The following is a 15,746-nucleotide window of genomic DNA, read 5'->3' as shown; positions in this document are numbered from 1 at the left end:
ATGCATGAAAATGACAGGAATAGGTCAGGCCAACCTTTGAGAAGTTAGTCATCTGCTGTGTGGAGGTGTTTGTGGGATTGCAGTTGGTTGGACAGAATGGCGAAGGTGTTCTGATGCACTCCACTACATACTCCGCTTCTTTGATGCTCTTCTTTATGAAGCAAGGAAAATGTACAAGTAGCTTGTGGCTTGGATACGTTTTGCTACCTTGAGGGTTAAGATCAGGAATATTAGTTTACCTACTGGTACTTTCTTAATATTTTATTTCTGCACAGTTTTGTTTAGTACTTCAAATTTTACAAAGCTAAATGCAGTTTTATAGAAATAAAACTGATCTGGAAACTAGCACAATTGATCAATTGATACTTTTAGGAGACTAATATGTTTTTAAGTGTATAGATTACCATAGAATAAAGGCGCTTGTATACACTTTAATAGTGCAGTGTGTTATCAGTGGCTCCTGTTGCTTGCATTACCAATGTCGCCCACTCTGAAAAACATTGACACTGTAAAATTGCAGTTGCAGATATTCTTAATATTGTCAAATACCTTTCGCTACCCAGTTTTTGATTTTTTTTCATTTAGTTTTCTTCCTTATGAATTTATCATGATTTAAAATGAAAAATAGTCACCAGCAATAATATTATTGTGATACATTGGTGTGGGAGAAGTTCAAATGAAGTAATGGGATTGGCAGTGTCTTTTTTTGCACTCCTGGTAACCTTTTGAACTCGAGTAAGCAAACTGGACTCAATTCTTTTTTGATTAACATCAACTCAGCTTTGTATTGCTTAATATGCTTTACAGTTCTGTTTGAGTGTGCTCTGTACTTGTATATTCCTTTTTTTAATGACATAATTTGGTATAACAAGGCAAATGGACTGTGCTTATTTTTGTAGCTGTGATAACCCATTGCTTTTCTCTCTTTCTGCAGGTATGGCCTCACAAGTCTTGGTCTACCCACCACACATTTATCAAACCCAGACAAGTGCCTTTAGTAGTGTGAAGAAACTCAAAGTTGAGCCCAGCAGTTGTGTGTACCATGAGAGGGCACACCCGCGGACTTATTTGAACAGCAGAACCCTTGGCATTGTGCATCCAACCAAACAAGCCCGCTCATTTGTGAACCGAGACTTAGCAGTGGGTCTAAAAGTGCGTGGAGGACAGCAGTACCCGGTGCAGACAGTGGTGGTGCGTGGTGTGCAACGACAGCAGCCCAAAGGAGGGGTACCAGGCCCACTTGTGATCCAACAGCAACAGCACAAGGAACAGCAGCAGCATCCGACAGTTGAAGAAAGTGGGAGCAGCAGTGGAGGAACAGGGGCAGGAGGAGGAGGAAGGGGAGAGGGCTGCAGTGGAGGAGGTGAGGGAGGAGGAGGGGCGGAGGGTGACAGAGAGGAAGACTGTGAAGGTTTGAACTCAGCTGACAGCTCTCAGCGATGTGGGCTGAAACGTAAAAGTGAGGAGCTGGATAACAGAGGAAGCACCATGCAGATTGTGGAGGAACTGTCATTGTTGCCTGCCATGTTGCAAACAACAAATGTGGGGAATGCAGCTGTGACGGCACCGACGGCTGTTGGGGTTGGAGGAGGACCTTCTAAACAGGGTGTAGGACATGGCGGTGTAGGTGTTGCAGGAGGGACAGGAGGAGGGGATGGGGACTATCAGGTAGTACAGCACGAAGTCCTGTGTTCCATGAAGAATACTTACGAAGTGCTGGATTTTTTGGGGCGGGGCACATTCGGCCAGGTAGTCAAGTGCTGGAAGAGAGGGACGGGTGAGGTGGTGGCCGTAAAGATCCTAAAGAACCACCCCTCATATGCACGACAGGGGCAAATTGAAGTTGGAATCCTTGCTCGTCTGAGTGGGGAGAATGCAGATGAGCACAACCTGGTGCGAGCCTTTGAATGCTTCCAGCACCGGAGCCACACTTGCCTAGTATTTGAGATGCTTGAGCAGAACCTGTATGATTTTTTGAAGCAGAATAAGTTCAGTCCGCTACCCCTGAAAGTGATCAGACCTGTGCTACAGCAAGTAGCTACAGCTCTGAAAAAGTTAAAAAGCATGGGTCTAATACACGCAGACCTCAAGCCGGAAAACATAATGCTGGTGGACCCAGTAAGACAGCCCTACAGGGTGAAGGTGATTGACTTCGGCTCAGCCAGTCATGTGTCCAAGGCAGTGTGTTCAACGTACCTCCAGTCTCGGTACTATAGGTGAGTAACGACATGACAGATTACTTTCTTAAATTTCAAGCAAGTTTAACATTTTTTGTGATTGCCACATTTAGATTTAAATTATTCTTTTTGCATCAAAACAAGAAAATGAAGAGGATACGGCACTATATTCTGCATATGTTGGAGACACTGGTTTAGACAAAAAAAAAAGTGGCTTAGCAACTAACAACAGTCTGACTTCTTATTTTCCTGCTTGGAAAAAAAAAAGCTTTAATTAAGAATAGTTTGCCTCTGTGAACATTTGTTTGTATTTTGTGCAGCTTAGAGTTGGTGTTGTTTCGTTTTAAGATTTTATTGAAATTATGTCCTAAGTAACTGCCAGAAATATTGATCACTGGAAATATCAGAGAGAGTCAGAGTCAGAGTTTCTTTATTTGTCATTCGCACCACATGGTGGAACGAAACTGTGTAAACAGGGTCCCAGTTACATCCAACAATAAAATGTAAAAGAAAAACAGTAATAAGATCAAAGATATGAACTAAGAAAAACATTAACTAAAACTACACGAAGCACTAATAGCATAAAAACAATACGCCGAACAGCAGCACAAACATGAGTCTGTGTGAGCAGATGAGTATGAATGAACACAGCAACATGAAACAGATCAGCAGCAACATGAAATAGATCAGCAGCAACATGATGTGATTTTTCACAGTGATTATTCTGGTTAGAGATCCATGAGTCTAACAGACTCAGGGTAGAAGCTGTTCCTCAGTCTAGTGGTTCTACACTTAATGCTCCTTAATTTCCTTCCTGAGAGGAGCGGGGCAAAACGTGTGTGTGCTGGATGAGTGGGGTCCTTCATGATGCAGGTGGCTCTCTTCCAAATATGAAAATTGGCATTAATGTTTAGTGGGTCCAGTCCGATTAAATCAAGAAAGGAAGAGAGAAAAAGCTGAATATTATTATAGAAAGAAAAATGCTGGTGTAGGCTCTGGGGTGTCACATCTTGGTAGATACAGTACTGCACTTTATTATTATATTCTTTTAAGACACCAATATTTTAGATGTTCATGGACATGAAAACCAGCATGACAGATTTCCTTTTGCAGGAGTGAAACATTTTTTTTAAATATTTAGTTAACACTCTTTATTTTAGTTTGCACAGACAGTAAAGCTTTTAAATTAACAAAGTGTCACTGTTTTTAGTTGACTTGTTGTTTTGTGTATGAATGCATTTTTGCTACATCGTTTTTGCTATAACAAATGTGTTTCTGTAGGATGTTTGTAAGTAGGAATGTCTTCATAAGTTTTTTTTTATTGTCATCTAAACTTTAAAAGAAGTAAAACTGAAGCTCAATTTAAAACAGATTTCCCTGCTATAAACAAGTGCAAACACCACACCTTAAATACTCTAAATTCTCAAACGCTTCAAACCACAGCAAAAAGATCATAGATAACTCTGAAATTTTGCAGCTTGGTGTTCTTTTAATTCTTGGGGCAGCTCCTCCCAACAGGATGTTATGTTGCTTTCTGAAAAAGACATGGAAGCGATTGTTGTACAGCTGTGAACCCCTAAACTCTCCGAACTCCAAGGATATTATGAAATCACTCTTAGCTGCTGTTGATTTTTTTCCTCCTATTCATTATATATGAATAAAATGCGAGGACTTTTCTCTGACAGCATTCAAACTGCAGCTGGAAGAACGGGGCTACTGTTGTTTATTTTGTGTTGTGTTTGCTAACAGCATTCCACTAAGTTGATACGAACAGTAATGTCACTTTTATATTTTATTGAGAAATATTATTTCATTGAAAAAGTCAGCACAGCCCTAAAACATTTGTTCTTTTGCACGGGATTTTCTTAATTACATAATTGGTACTTCAAACTTTGCCTCTGGGCCTAGGGGAGAGTCCACTAGAATTTAGTGCTAGCTGTCATAATGATCAGTATTTACATGACATTTGAATCATTTACATTGTCTGTACACTAAGGTATTGATTGAATCTGCATGCTTAACAGGAAAGTCATACTGCCAATGAAAATTGATGCAAAAAGTATTCCATATCTGTCCACATTTACATTTGCTGTAGATTTTCATCTCTATTTAAAGTGAGCAGACTGAACTTTGTTTGAACCCTAGTTCTAAATGAAAAGCGGAAAATGCAGTTACATTCAACAATTTCATTCTTTTTTAAGCTTTCATTCATCAAGCTTTTTTAAGAGAGTTATTAGCAAATACACTTAACTTCAGGAAGTCGCTCAAAATAGAACAGTCGTACTTTGCTGTGCTTTGGTGGGGGAGGAAGTGAACATTACAGCTGCTACAGTTTGTCAGCCCTGTCACCCTTGAGCTTTGGCAACCATTAGTTTCACAGATTTTACACGGTGTTGTATTTTGATACAAATAGACGTCAAAATGCTAAATGACAATTAACTTTTAGTCAGACTTCATTTGAGGTGCGTTCACAGTACATGCCAGAAAAACAGGCTATAAAAATGTAATTTCATTTTCCTTTGCGTGTTTGAATGTTTACAGATTGACTGTTTAGCTATGGTTCAGTGAAATGCAGAGCTGTAAAGGTTTTACTACAAGTGCTGGTGTGGAACAATAGCAGGAACTGCATGGAGACGTAACCCTCAACATAGATTGACGAGCAGAGTATTCAGAAGCAGTAGGACAAACATGTTTTAAAGCAATTGGATGATGGTAATACTTTATGGGAACCCAATAGGGTCAGCAGCAGTTTTGTCAGATTGCAGTGTTTAAAACATTGTTTGCATGTCATGAACAGTATAATGTTTGCTTATCAGATACAAAACCCAAAGGAAAAGAAAATGTGCTCACCCTGGCCATAAATGATAGAATAATGGGGGAAGAAAAACTATTTAATGTGATGTTTTCTTAATGTATACAATTATTAACTGCAAGTATAGACCACAGATTTAATTTTCATAAAGTAACTACTGGTATCTACTTCTTCGTAATGAGCTCTTAAACAACAGGCCTAAGAAATAAGCATTAGTTGATGATCATTGGTTGATCACCACAACAATGGGGAATTTCCATTTATTTGGAAAGCAGTCCCGTTCTCATTTTCCTAACTGTTAAAACTGTTTACATCACACACACACACTTAAGAACATGATTTAGAGCAACTCAAACAAGCTGAAGTTCTAGTTAAGATGATTTGTTATTCTTATGGATAATTAACATTTTAATTGTCTCTGTTCCTGTTTGTTCAAGTATTAGAGATTTTACTCTGACGGTGGTAACATCATTTTAAGGAATACACATATAATTCTTGGTTAGAGAGGTATACAAAAACATAAAATAATACTTTAAAAAAGTATTTATCTTATACCAGTATGCATTTTACTTATATTTACCATGTTTGCTGCAGATGGCAGATTCACACAAAGACAGACAGACTTACTGAAAAGCTGTATCATTTGATGGAAAATAGTGTGGAAATACGAACTGTCCTGTTAAGTTTACCAAGTTGTTCTATTAGTGGCTTTTTTACTGTTTGAAATATTTGCATATACAATAAATGAGTAAATGCAACAGGCAATTATATCTTCAGGCAAAAAGACAAAACTTGTGGAATAAGTCTTTTTAGATTTATTCCATTGATTTGATTTTTATTATACTAGCCTGCAAAGTTTCAATAATGATGTAACACTTATGAAGCACTGTGGCCCCTCTAGCTCATCTTCATGCAAAGCATGCTGGGAAGAGTACTGTGAAGGAAGAGCGTTGCCAAGGCCAAAAGTGGACGGACGTTTTAAATAGATCGTGGGACACAGGCCAGAGTACCTTGACTTCTATAGAAGGTGAACCACATGGGCAGCCAAAAGATAAAAAAAGGACAGCTTGAAACGCTCGGGACCTCTGACTTATTTACTCAAGGTCAACCAGCTCAACAGCGACATCTGATTTGATTTATTTCTTAATGTCAATTTGCTTCAAGTGGATGTGGTTTTGTGAAAAGCAAAAAAACAAAACAACAACAACAAAAAAACTTTTGGGTAACTTATTTCACCAACTTGAACAAACTTCTTTTTTTTTTTTTTTTTGAATTTCTAACCCCCCTTCAGACATGACAACCTACTGAAGATCTAATAACTCAAATATAAATTCCACAATTAATTTGTTATAGTTTAGTTTGATCATAATTGGCTTGCAGACAATAAAACATTTAAATACCAATCCAATTACAACATGTTTCACAGTCAGTACGTGTTATTTCTGGTGGTTTAGAATTTGTTATCATATCGACATATAAATTAAAACTAATAGAAATATGACTGACACAGGCAGAATTAAAATTGAATGAAAATGAGTGTCTTGATTTTTACATAGCCTTTGAAAGCCTTTGGTTCTCCCCTCCTGTTACTGAAACATTTGGACTAATGCAACTGGATTAAATTTCCCCTGGAAAGTAGGTCTCTGAGAACGTAATCCCACAGAAAGTCTTACAAACCTGGTTTGTGTGTTGGCAAACTTATGGAGTATGCATACATTTCTTCATTATGAGCTGTGTTCTTCTGTATTTTAGTAGGTAATGAAGAAATGAAATTATTCTCTGCACGCTTTTCAAAACACGATGCAAGTACGAGATGGGACAACTGTTTTTATTCTTGGACTGCGTGCTCAAATGTTTCAGTCGTTTTTGTTGATGTTTACTTTGTCCTGCTGGTTAGCGTCACTGGTTCATGAGAAACATCTGCCCTGGTTCAAAATCACATCTACAAGAGATTATTGTTGCGGAAATGCTGTTTTCATACAATAACAGTGTTGCTGCTGGAATAGCTGAAGTTGCAGCATTTATCAGAAAAGTTACAGCATCCCGTTAGAAAAAGTGTTTTGGCAATTTAACAAAGCTGCTAATTAAAAGGCTTGTTTAGCAAATATGTGCAAATATTAGTTATGTAAACAATCGATTGGAAGTTTTTCCTGTAGGATTATTAACGATACAGAAGGAAGTATAATGTGCTATGAAACTAGTACTTCGCAGTAAATGTTCATCTTTTTAGCATGGATTTTGAAGAAAATGTATAAAATGAGAACTAAACTAAAGTTAAACAAGTATACTTTTTTAAGTAAAAGTAATTTTCCCTATTAAGAAAGAAGTTATATTGATCAAAGTGTGACATTTATTACTTTTATCATTATATGATGTTCTGAAAATGTTCCTTTTTGTACCCAAAAGTAAACACATTATATTTTTTTTCAATCTCCCTACATTTTATACGGCCTGATAAATATTCTAGGTAGTGTAACAACTGTAATATCAAAATTTACAATTTTGTGTCAAACATCAAAACAATTACCGGTAGATTTTTAACCTGAACTGAAAAAAAAAAAAAAAAACCTTTCTTAACATTGTTTTTGCGCGTGTAAAACACGCCTCAAAAGCTTATAACCTTAATTGAAGGTCTGGGTTGTGCAGAGTGCCTGTGTTTCATTGTCTCATTGCCAAGCTGTCGTTGTTTTCCGCTTAATAATGCAGGATGCCCTGAGAGTGTGTGGAATTACAGTTCCCGGAAGAAGCATGAAGTACGGCTCCACTCTCCGATTATGAAGTCACTACGTTATCAGTTACTTTGTAGCTCAGCTTAGGCTAATACCAGTTTTGTCCCTCCGAGTATCTCTGATTCTAAAATTAATTTACAAACCTGTGTAGGCATGCAGTGACAATGCCCAGCTATCAATGTGAAGCCACCCTTATTTGCTGTTCTGTGAACTCTCCCTCTCTTGGGAATAGAACAGGGTGGATCACAGGGCTATTTCTGGACTTTGAGTTAATGACCATGAATAAAAAATAACGAAGGAGTTAATTTATTATCTTCTCGGGCATGGTACAGTTATTTTCAGTGGGTAAATGGCAAATGAAATGTAAAAAATATGCATTTATATACAATAATTCACTTTTAGTCCTATTTTTAATGTCTGGAAATACCTGATAATTAACTTGTTTTTATATCCAGTTCACCCAACACTCAGTTCTGTTGCTCCAAAGCACCTGGGGCATACTGGACGTTAACAGTGGCCAATTTATTAAACATGAAGACATAGACATGCATACTGAAGCAAGTAAACACATTCAAGTAACTGACTGTGTTTTGGCAGATTTCTATAAAGAGTTAATTTATTTACAATATTTGATTTTTTTAATTACAGCAATGTCAATATTGAAATGCAAAAGTGAGTTTGAAAGTGAAATTATTTTTTGAAAAGATCTAAGATCACCTGAAACTAATTAAAAAATGCCCCCCCCCCCTTTTCTAAAAATACTTTGCGCCAAATACATCACGTTAAATGGAGTTGTGACAGAAAAATAATATTGCTAAAAGCTAATCTCTCTTTCTTAGTCATCGGCTTTCAATTTGAGATGTAATGTGAGTCTGTAGACTTGATGGGCATCGATTTGTCTTTTGACTGAGGAAAAAAAAACATTCCACTTTTGTACAGCTGATTCATTCCAAAGCAACAAAATCAAACTGACTCCAATACACAGATGATGAAAGTGTAAGTATGTTGCTTTCATCTGATTCTGTTTTGAGGGGTCGTAACACCCAACTGGTTTTGGGTAAAATCTAGGGGTGCACCGATTGCAGTTTTCCAGCTGATCACCGATTTTTAAAAAGTCTGACCTGCCGATTTCGATTTTGGCCGATATCGATTTTGTTTTATAAGCGACACTGTCAGGAGTTATAAGGTCACATTGCACCTTTAATTTTCCAATCTTATTTTATTGAAAAACATACCCTTGATGCATGCTCAATAATCCAGGTAGAAAAATCTAAAAAAGTTAAGTCTGGTCCTCTTGACATTCAAATACATTACGGCAAAGACTGGTTCATCCTAAAGATCCAGTCCTCCGGCACAAACAGAGTAATGTTGTGTATGCTGTTCAGTGTCAGGAGGGCTGTGATCAGTCTTACATCGGGGAAACTAAACAGCCACTGGCCAAAAGGATGGCCCAGCACAGAAGATCAACATCATCAGGCCAGGATTCTGCGGTCTACACTCATCTCCAGGCCAGCGGTCACTCTTTCAGGGATGAAGATGTTCACATCTTGGATAGAGAGGAACGATGGTTTGAGAGAGGAGTAAAAGAGGCCATCTTTGTGAAAAGCAATCGTCCATCATTAAACGGGTGGAGGCCTCCGGGTTCAACTGTCCCCCTCTTACAATGCTGTGATTGCTAGTATCTCTCAGCCCTCTGTGAATAGTAAACAGCCATCAGTGTGCTAATGATCCATTGTTAGGCTGATGGTCCTTCTTAACCATGTGAGCAGCTGGTTTAAGTTGTCAGCAGCAACTTGGTTGATCCACTCTGAGAAAATGCTATTTATAAGACTGAGCTGAATACAGCACCTCCGACTGAAGAAGTCTTTCGGATGAAAGACGAAATGTTTCTACCTTTTTTTTGTCTGTTTTTTTTTGTTTGTTCGTTTGTTTTTTGAATGTCCAGAGGACCAGATTTAACTTTTTGAGATACCCTTGAACAGTATCCTAGAAACAGTACAAACTTGTTTTAACTGGCCCATGAGGTAGTGCTCTGAAATATAAATGATGTTTAGAGAATTGTTACTAAAACTACAACAAAAATCAGTAAAATTGGTTTCTCATGTAAGTATCGGGCAATCTCCCAAAATTAAAGAAGTCGGGTTGGATTTATCGGCTGGCCAATTTATCGGTGCACCCCTAGTAAAATCGTAACTTACTGAACTGTATGTTATATTTTTAACCATCACGTTATTATATATTAAAATCTAATTGTGAATTCTGTGTAAAACCTGACTGACCTACTTTTGTTACACAAGTTGTTGACAAGGACAGAGTACAAGTCCATCACCTGGCGTTTTGTTGTACCTGTTTGTCTCCTCTTAGTTTCTTGCACGTGCTGGCCAAGTCACACGGCCTCCACTTCTCCACCAGCGTTCACTGACTCTAAAGCGTGTGCGTCATATTCTCAGGATGGAAAGCAGGTTTGGTTTCATTGAAGGGTGGTGAGGCTTTACTTGGCTTGATTAAGATGGAGCTGTGCAACCATAGAAACATCCTCCTATTCCTTCAAATTGTAGCTAACACAGTATCAGACTAATGCTGCTGCCAGCACAGACTCACTGTTTTCCATGTTTTTTCATTTTAATTTTTTATTTCAGTCTGCCATTGTTCATGTTGCTCTGCTGTTGTGCAGTCAGCAGGGGAAAAAAATGAAGAATATTAAGGAAACAAGATGTAATAAACTTCAAATACATATGTGATTCTTAAAAACACAACATAAAAATCCAATCTGAAATCATGTTAAAATGTAATATAATGGTTGTACGACCGTGGCTTCAAAATGTCTTTATCTCCAATAAACTCCCATTCGGAAAATGTCACTGTTTCTCATGAGATACTGAGCCAATATAATTTTCTCACAAGTCATTACGATCTCATGGGTCGTATTAACTGTTACCCAAACTCCCTGCTTCAAAATAAGAGTTTACAAACCAAGAAGCGATCTTATGGTGACTGTTTTTATTATTAATGTATGTTTTTTTAATGTAATTCTGGATGATGTAGTTGCTAAAAGAAACAGCCTATTTGAAATTATATTTTAACTGGACGTAATCGCCAAGCCAACTGACCTAAAAAAGTAATAGAGTGTTCTTGAAAATGTGTAGTCCCCTGCATTAGGACTGGTTGTCATAGGGTACTACACAAATATTGCAGAAGCAGGTGGTTTTAATGTAGGTTCAGGCTGTCAAAAAATAAACAGCAGGTCATTCTATAATTTTAACAGTAATTGTGGCATCTTATTTGTGAAAGTCAGATCATCTCTTTCAAACACTTGTTACATGTTCATTATATAATACAGTAAACATATACTTAACATCAACTTGATTTGTCAGGGAGACAGTTTATCAAAATAAAATGACAAATGGTGTACAAAACTCGCCCCACTAACAGCAGTTTGTAATGGGCTTGTATAATCACTGATACCCTCATATGTGACCTCTCATTTCTCACTCCTTCAGGGAAAGTCCTCTTGTTTATTAATAGGACATGCTTGCAAGGCTGAAATCATTGGCATGACTTCCTGGTTACTTTTCCGGTGCAGTCTCGTCTAATGCACCAACTGTTGCTTGCATCTGTCTTTATTGTGGGCTAAAATGGTCTAAAACCTAATTTAGCAGGTCTCAGATTTGCTGTTGCTGTCGATATCTCACATGCCTCATTCCTGTAATTCCCGTATGGCTCCAAAGACGTCATGGAGACATTTTCTACCGGATATCGCTTAAAATGTTCATCATAAAAGAGCAGGATTTTGTTGTTGATTTTGTGAAACAGGAAACAAGTGTGAGAAGATTGCCATAACATTACATTTATCGTCACAGGTTTTTTTTTTAACCCTCTTGATTATTTCTTGCAGGTAAATGGGTACCTGGAGATACATACAGTAATTTTGATTGGTTTATGGTGAATATAAATAAAATTCATCTTCATTGTGCAACAATATTGCCATCTATGTAGGTTATTCTTATTTTGGCTTTTCCCTCTGCCCTCACTCCACCTCCATGCCCTCTCATACTGCGTCCATATATCTTCTCTTTGTCCTTACTATTTGTCTTTTTCCTGGCAGCTGCATTTCTCAAGGATTCCAGGTTCTTTATTTGTCATACGCACCACATCTGGTACATGTGGTGGAACAAAATTGTGTGCACAGGGTCCCAGCTACATCCAACAAACGTATAAAATGCAAAAGAAAAACAGTAATCAGATCTAAGATATGAAATAAGAAAAACGTTAACTAAAAATTGGCTAAGCACCAGTAGTACAAAAACAACCAACGTCCTACTACCAATGTACTCACTGTTCCTCCTCTGGACATGTCCAAACCATCTCAGTCTGGCCTCTCTAACTTTATCAACTTTATTAAATTTATTTACCAGGTGGCTGGTTTGCCATCTATGTAGGCTATACTGATGTAAAATAAATATCTCAGCATGATTGTATGTGTTCATTAATCAGGATACAAAAACAAATAATAAAGCTGAACTCTTCTTAACTTTTGGCGCATCTAATAATTGGTAAAACATACTGTGTCTCGTGAACCTGTTTACAGCAGACCTGACACCAACATGTGCTGTGCATGATTCAGTCACTAATGGGCAGCTCTAAATACAGGTGTGAATGTGTTTAGGGTAGATTGAGGACAACGTCAGTTCTCCATTCTGTAAAAACACACGTTTTTAAATCAGCCACCGCTGCTAGCGAATGTAAAATGATTGAACAACAATTTGTGGTAAGATTCTGAAAATAGCAATTAATATGTATTTTTTTCTGAAATTTTAAATGTTCTGATGAATCTTTTGTCGCTGCATGAATTTTTGATTGTTAGCTTATTTTGCCTACTGTGGTCACTTTGTTGTAAAATATTTTACTAGTATCACAAGATGCTGAGTTTTCCAGCAGTAGCTCACATGTGTACATATACACAGAACTGATGCCAACAGAAAGCTGGTGTATGAAACAGCTTTCTGTTGGCATCATGACTTGAGGTTGAGGTGGTAAAATTTCAAGGTTTCTTATCAGCTATGTTGCACAGACGTAGAACGTCTTTTGTTTCACTTTTCTCATAGGTTATAAGCTAAAATATATTTTGTGAGTACAACACGTGTTACTCAAGTGAACATGAAATGCGTTGATGTAAAAAACAACAATATAGTTCTGGTACTTTAATGGACCCATCAGTAGACTTGCTGGTTGCCCTGCTGACAGTTGCCTGTGTGATGCAGAGTATGTTCATTTGCATGTTGTGCAGGTAACAGATCTGAGCACAAGTGGTTCCTCAGGATGTCGTGCTTTTTAAAAATAGAGCCTTTGTCTCCATGTTAGCTATTTGCACACATAATCCCATTAAGTCCAGGATTCAGCAAAAATATTTTTTTCAGGCGTTTGTCCAGCGCCACACAAAGCTCATTCTTGATCTAAACGACTCATAGTAGACCTAAAATTTGAACTTTACATGCTGTTTGTACTTTATTATTTCTGGAAGCTTGTTGGTGTGTCTTATATACAAACTTAACCATCAGTTTGTTTTACTGATTCTAACAGTTTTGTATCTCAATTAGACACTCTTGTGATGAGTTACAACAATGACATAATGCTAAGGTGACACAAAAACGTCAAAAAAAAAAAAAAAGAAAAAAAGTTGTACTGTGCTTCCTGTCAGTCAAACTAGTGTAGAAAGAACAGCTGGTCAAACCTCTGATCCCAGCCTGACCGACCTGCTAACCTACTGGCACAACATGCTGGTTCAGTACTTGGTTCTATAAAACGGAACATCTCAGCAAAAAAAGAAACTGTCCAGATGACTTGACTGAACATTGTTGGATTTTTACCTGGGATTATTGAGCATGAACTTGGGTGTTCTGTAACACACTCATTACTGACTTATAAATAAGTTTACTCTTGTTTTCCATCTACCACACAATGAATATCATTTGTTAATATAACTAATTTTTACGTGTAAATAATTTTGGAGCTGCTGTTCTCTCTGAACATCTTTGTAAAAGTTAGAAGTTTACACTTTAGAGGCAAGCCTATCAGGTTTCCTGACAATGGTGTGTGTATTCAGTGACATATTGTTTCCAATTAACTTGTAAGGGGGAAAAAACTTGATACATTTGATATGAAATTGCATTTTTGATATTCACCTTTAATATTTTGATTTTCAATTAAATAAATTTTACTTTTTGTGCTATTATGTAGGCTAACAGTCGTATAAATTTTCTGTTCCACAGGGCTCCAGAGATAATTTTGGGATTGCCGTTTTGTGAAGCCATAGACATGTGGTCCCTAGGCTGCGTGATAGCTGAACTTTTTCTGGGCTGGCCCCTTTACCCTGGGGCCCTGGAGTACGACCAGGTAAACAACCTCCTTCTCACTTCCCAACAGCCTTTTGCTTATTATTTTAAAGAATTTGAGTGTTTTGTCACATGGCTTTTTTATGTTTATATTTTAAGATTTTATGTAACAAGTTCTTTAACATGTACATTCAACTTTCAACCTTCAGTCCTATTGTCAAAACTGTTTTCGTCTGTGCTGTAATGTTTTTAGGTAAACTTTCTCTCCTTTGAAGTTATCTTCTGCTGTTCCTTGTCATTATTCCAACCTACACATCTTTCCATGACTGAAATGCCTGTTATTACCCCAGTCTTTTTTCTTTTTCCTTCTCTTTTTGTTATCTCTTACACTTTCTAATCTTGGCAGGCCACAGAAATGTGGTATAGTGTGTTTGCTTTTGAGTTTTCATCAATGCAGCTTTCGAAAACAGGCTTGCTTTAACCTCACTGCTGAAGTTTCTGCAATACATGATTCACTACTAGGCTTTATAAACATTGCTTCAAAGTGAAGTTCAGACAGGATAGTTAAAAAAAATAAATACATTTTGTACATAATTACACACAAAGAAAAATTGCAATAAACAATTTAAACATTGAAAAAACCTGACTTACAGTAGGAAAAAATTACAAATGTGTGCACTGTTTTCTTGGTGACGTACCCATCCAAAGGATTGTGCCAGCTGGTGTCTATTACAGTGAGCAGGCAGACATATTCTTATGATTAATGGTATGTCTATTAAAAGTCGCTGAATATCTCCCCCTTCTAGTGGGGCCCTGATTGTATCTTTCCTTGACTAGACTGATCTGGACTTAAGCTGAGCGGCTTTCCCCTGCAGCAGAGTCCTGAATGCAGAAAGTGTGCCAACAGAATTTCAGTCAGATCCTCTTCTGTCCCTTGCAGCATCCTACATCACTGCACTCAGCACTTCTGCACGCTGCACTCATAGCAATGTATTTTTATGCCTGGGCATCATTTTTCACCTTGCACATAAAAATGACACAAGAGATAACTCAACATCTCCGAAGAAGATTTGGCTTGAGCACTAGTCTAAACATGATTCATCTGCTTTTGTAGGAATGGTCAGTATGTTGCAGATGTGCTATACAAATATCTTCGAAACTTCTTAATTTAAGTTGGGGTTGCCTAGATTTTATAAGGTGAGGCGTGAGCAAAGCATTTAGAAGTTGATTTAGAGAGGGTTTTAGAACAAGAATTTGTAGGACAATGTCTTTCAAAGAGCTCAAAGCTCACCAAATAAGTGACAGTCTGAAACTAATGTAGATTTTTAAGTTTTATATTTTTGAGCCAGCTATATTTTCATCCCATGTGCAATTAATAAATGTTTTATTTATTTTATCACAAGAACAGTTGTGACTGAACTCTGCTATAACACTCAAATTTCAGATTGTATTTTACCAAACCTTTTCCAGTAGTCCCACGTTTTGAAGCACCCACACGTGCCCCCACCCTCATTTGTCCCACTCTGGGCCCTTGAGCAAGGCCCTTAACCCCCACCATGTGCTCCTCCGGGTGTCCTAGATAGCAGCTCTCTGCTCCACACAGAGGGCTGTGGTACCTCGGTGGTCTGTGGTTGTGTCAGGAAGGGCATCCGGCGTAAAAATAACTGTCAAGTCTTCGTGCGACTTAGTTTGCTGT

At 37.7% G+C, this 15,746-nt stretch overlaps 1 protein-coding gene across 1 annotated transcript in view; it reads left to right on the top strand.

Moving 5' to 3' along the window:
• Nucleotides 1-15,746, top strand: part of hipk3b (homeodomain interacting protein kinase 3b) — a 36,349-nt gene that overhangs the window by 5,465 nt on the left and 15,138 nt on the right. The window contains exons 2-3 of the mRNA XM_037690529.1: nt 935-2,216; nt 13,988-14,111. Of these exons, the coding sequence (XP_037546457.1) occupies nt 937-2,216; nt 13,988-14,111 (1,404 nt within the window). The 5' untranslated portion in view covers nt 935-936. The remainder of the gene's footprint in view (nt 1-934; nt 2,217-13,987; nt 14,112-15,746) is intronic.

This window comes from Nematolebias whitei, chromosome 2, assembly GCF_014905685.2.
Source record: "Nematolebias whitei isolate Nwh7 chromosome 2, NemWhi1, whole genome shotgun sequence".
Taxonomy (NCBI): domain Eukaryota; kingdom Metazoa; phylum Chordata; class Actinopteri; order Cyprinodontiformes; family Rivulidae; genus Nematolebias; species Nematolebias whitei.
This window is presented reverse-complemented; position numbering and strand designations above follow the sequence as displayed.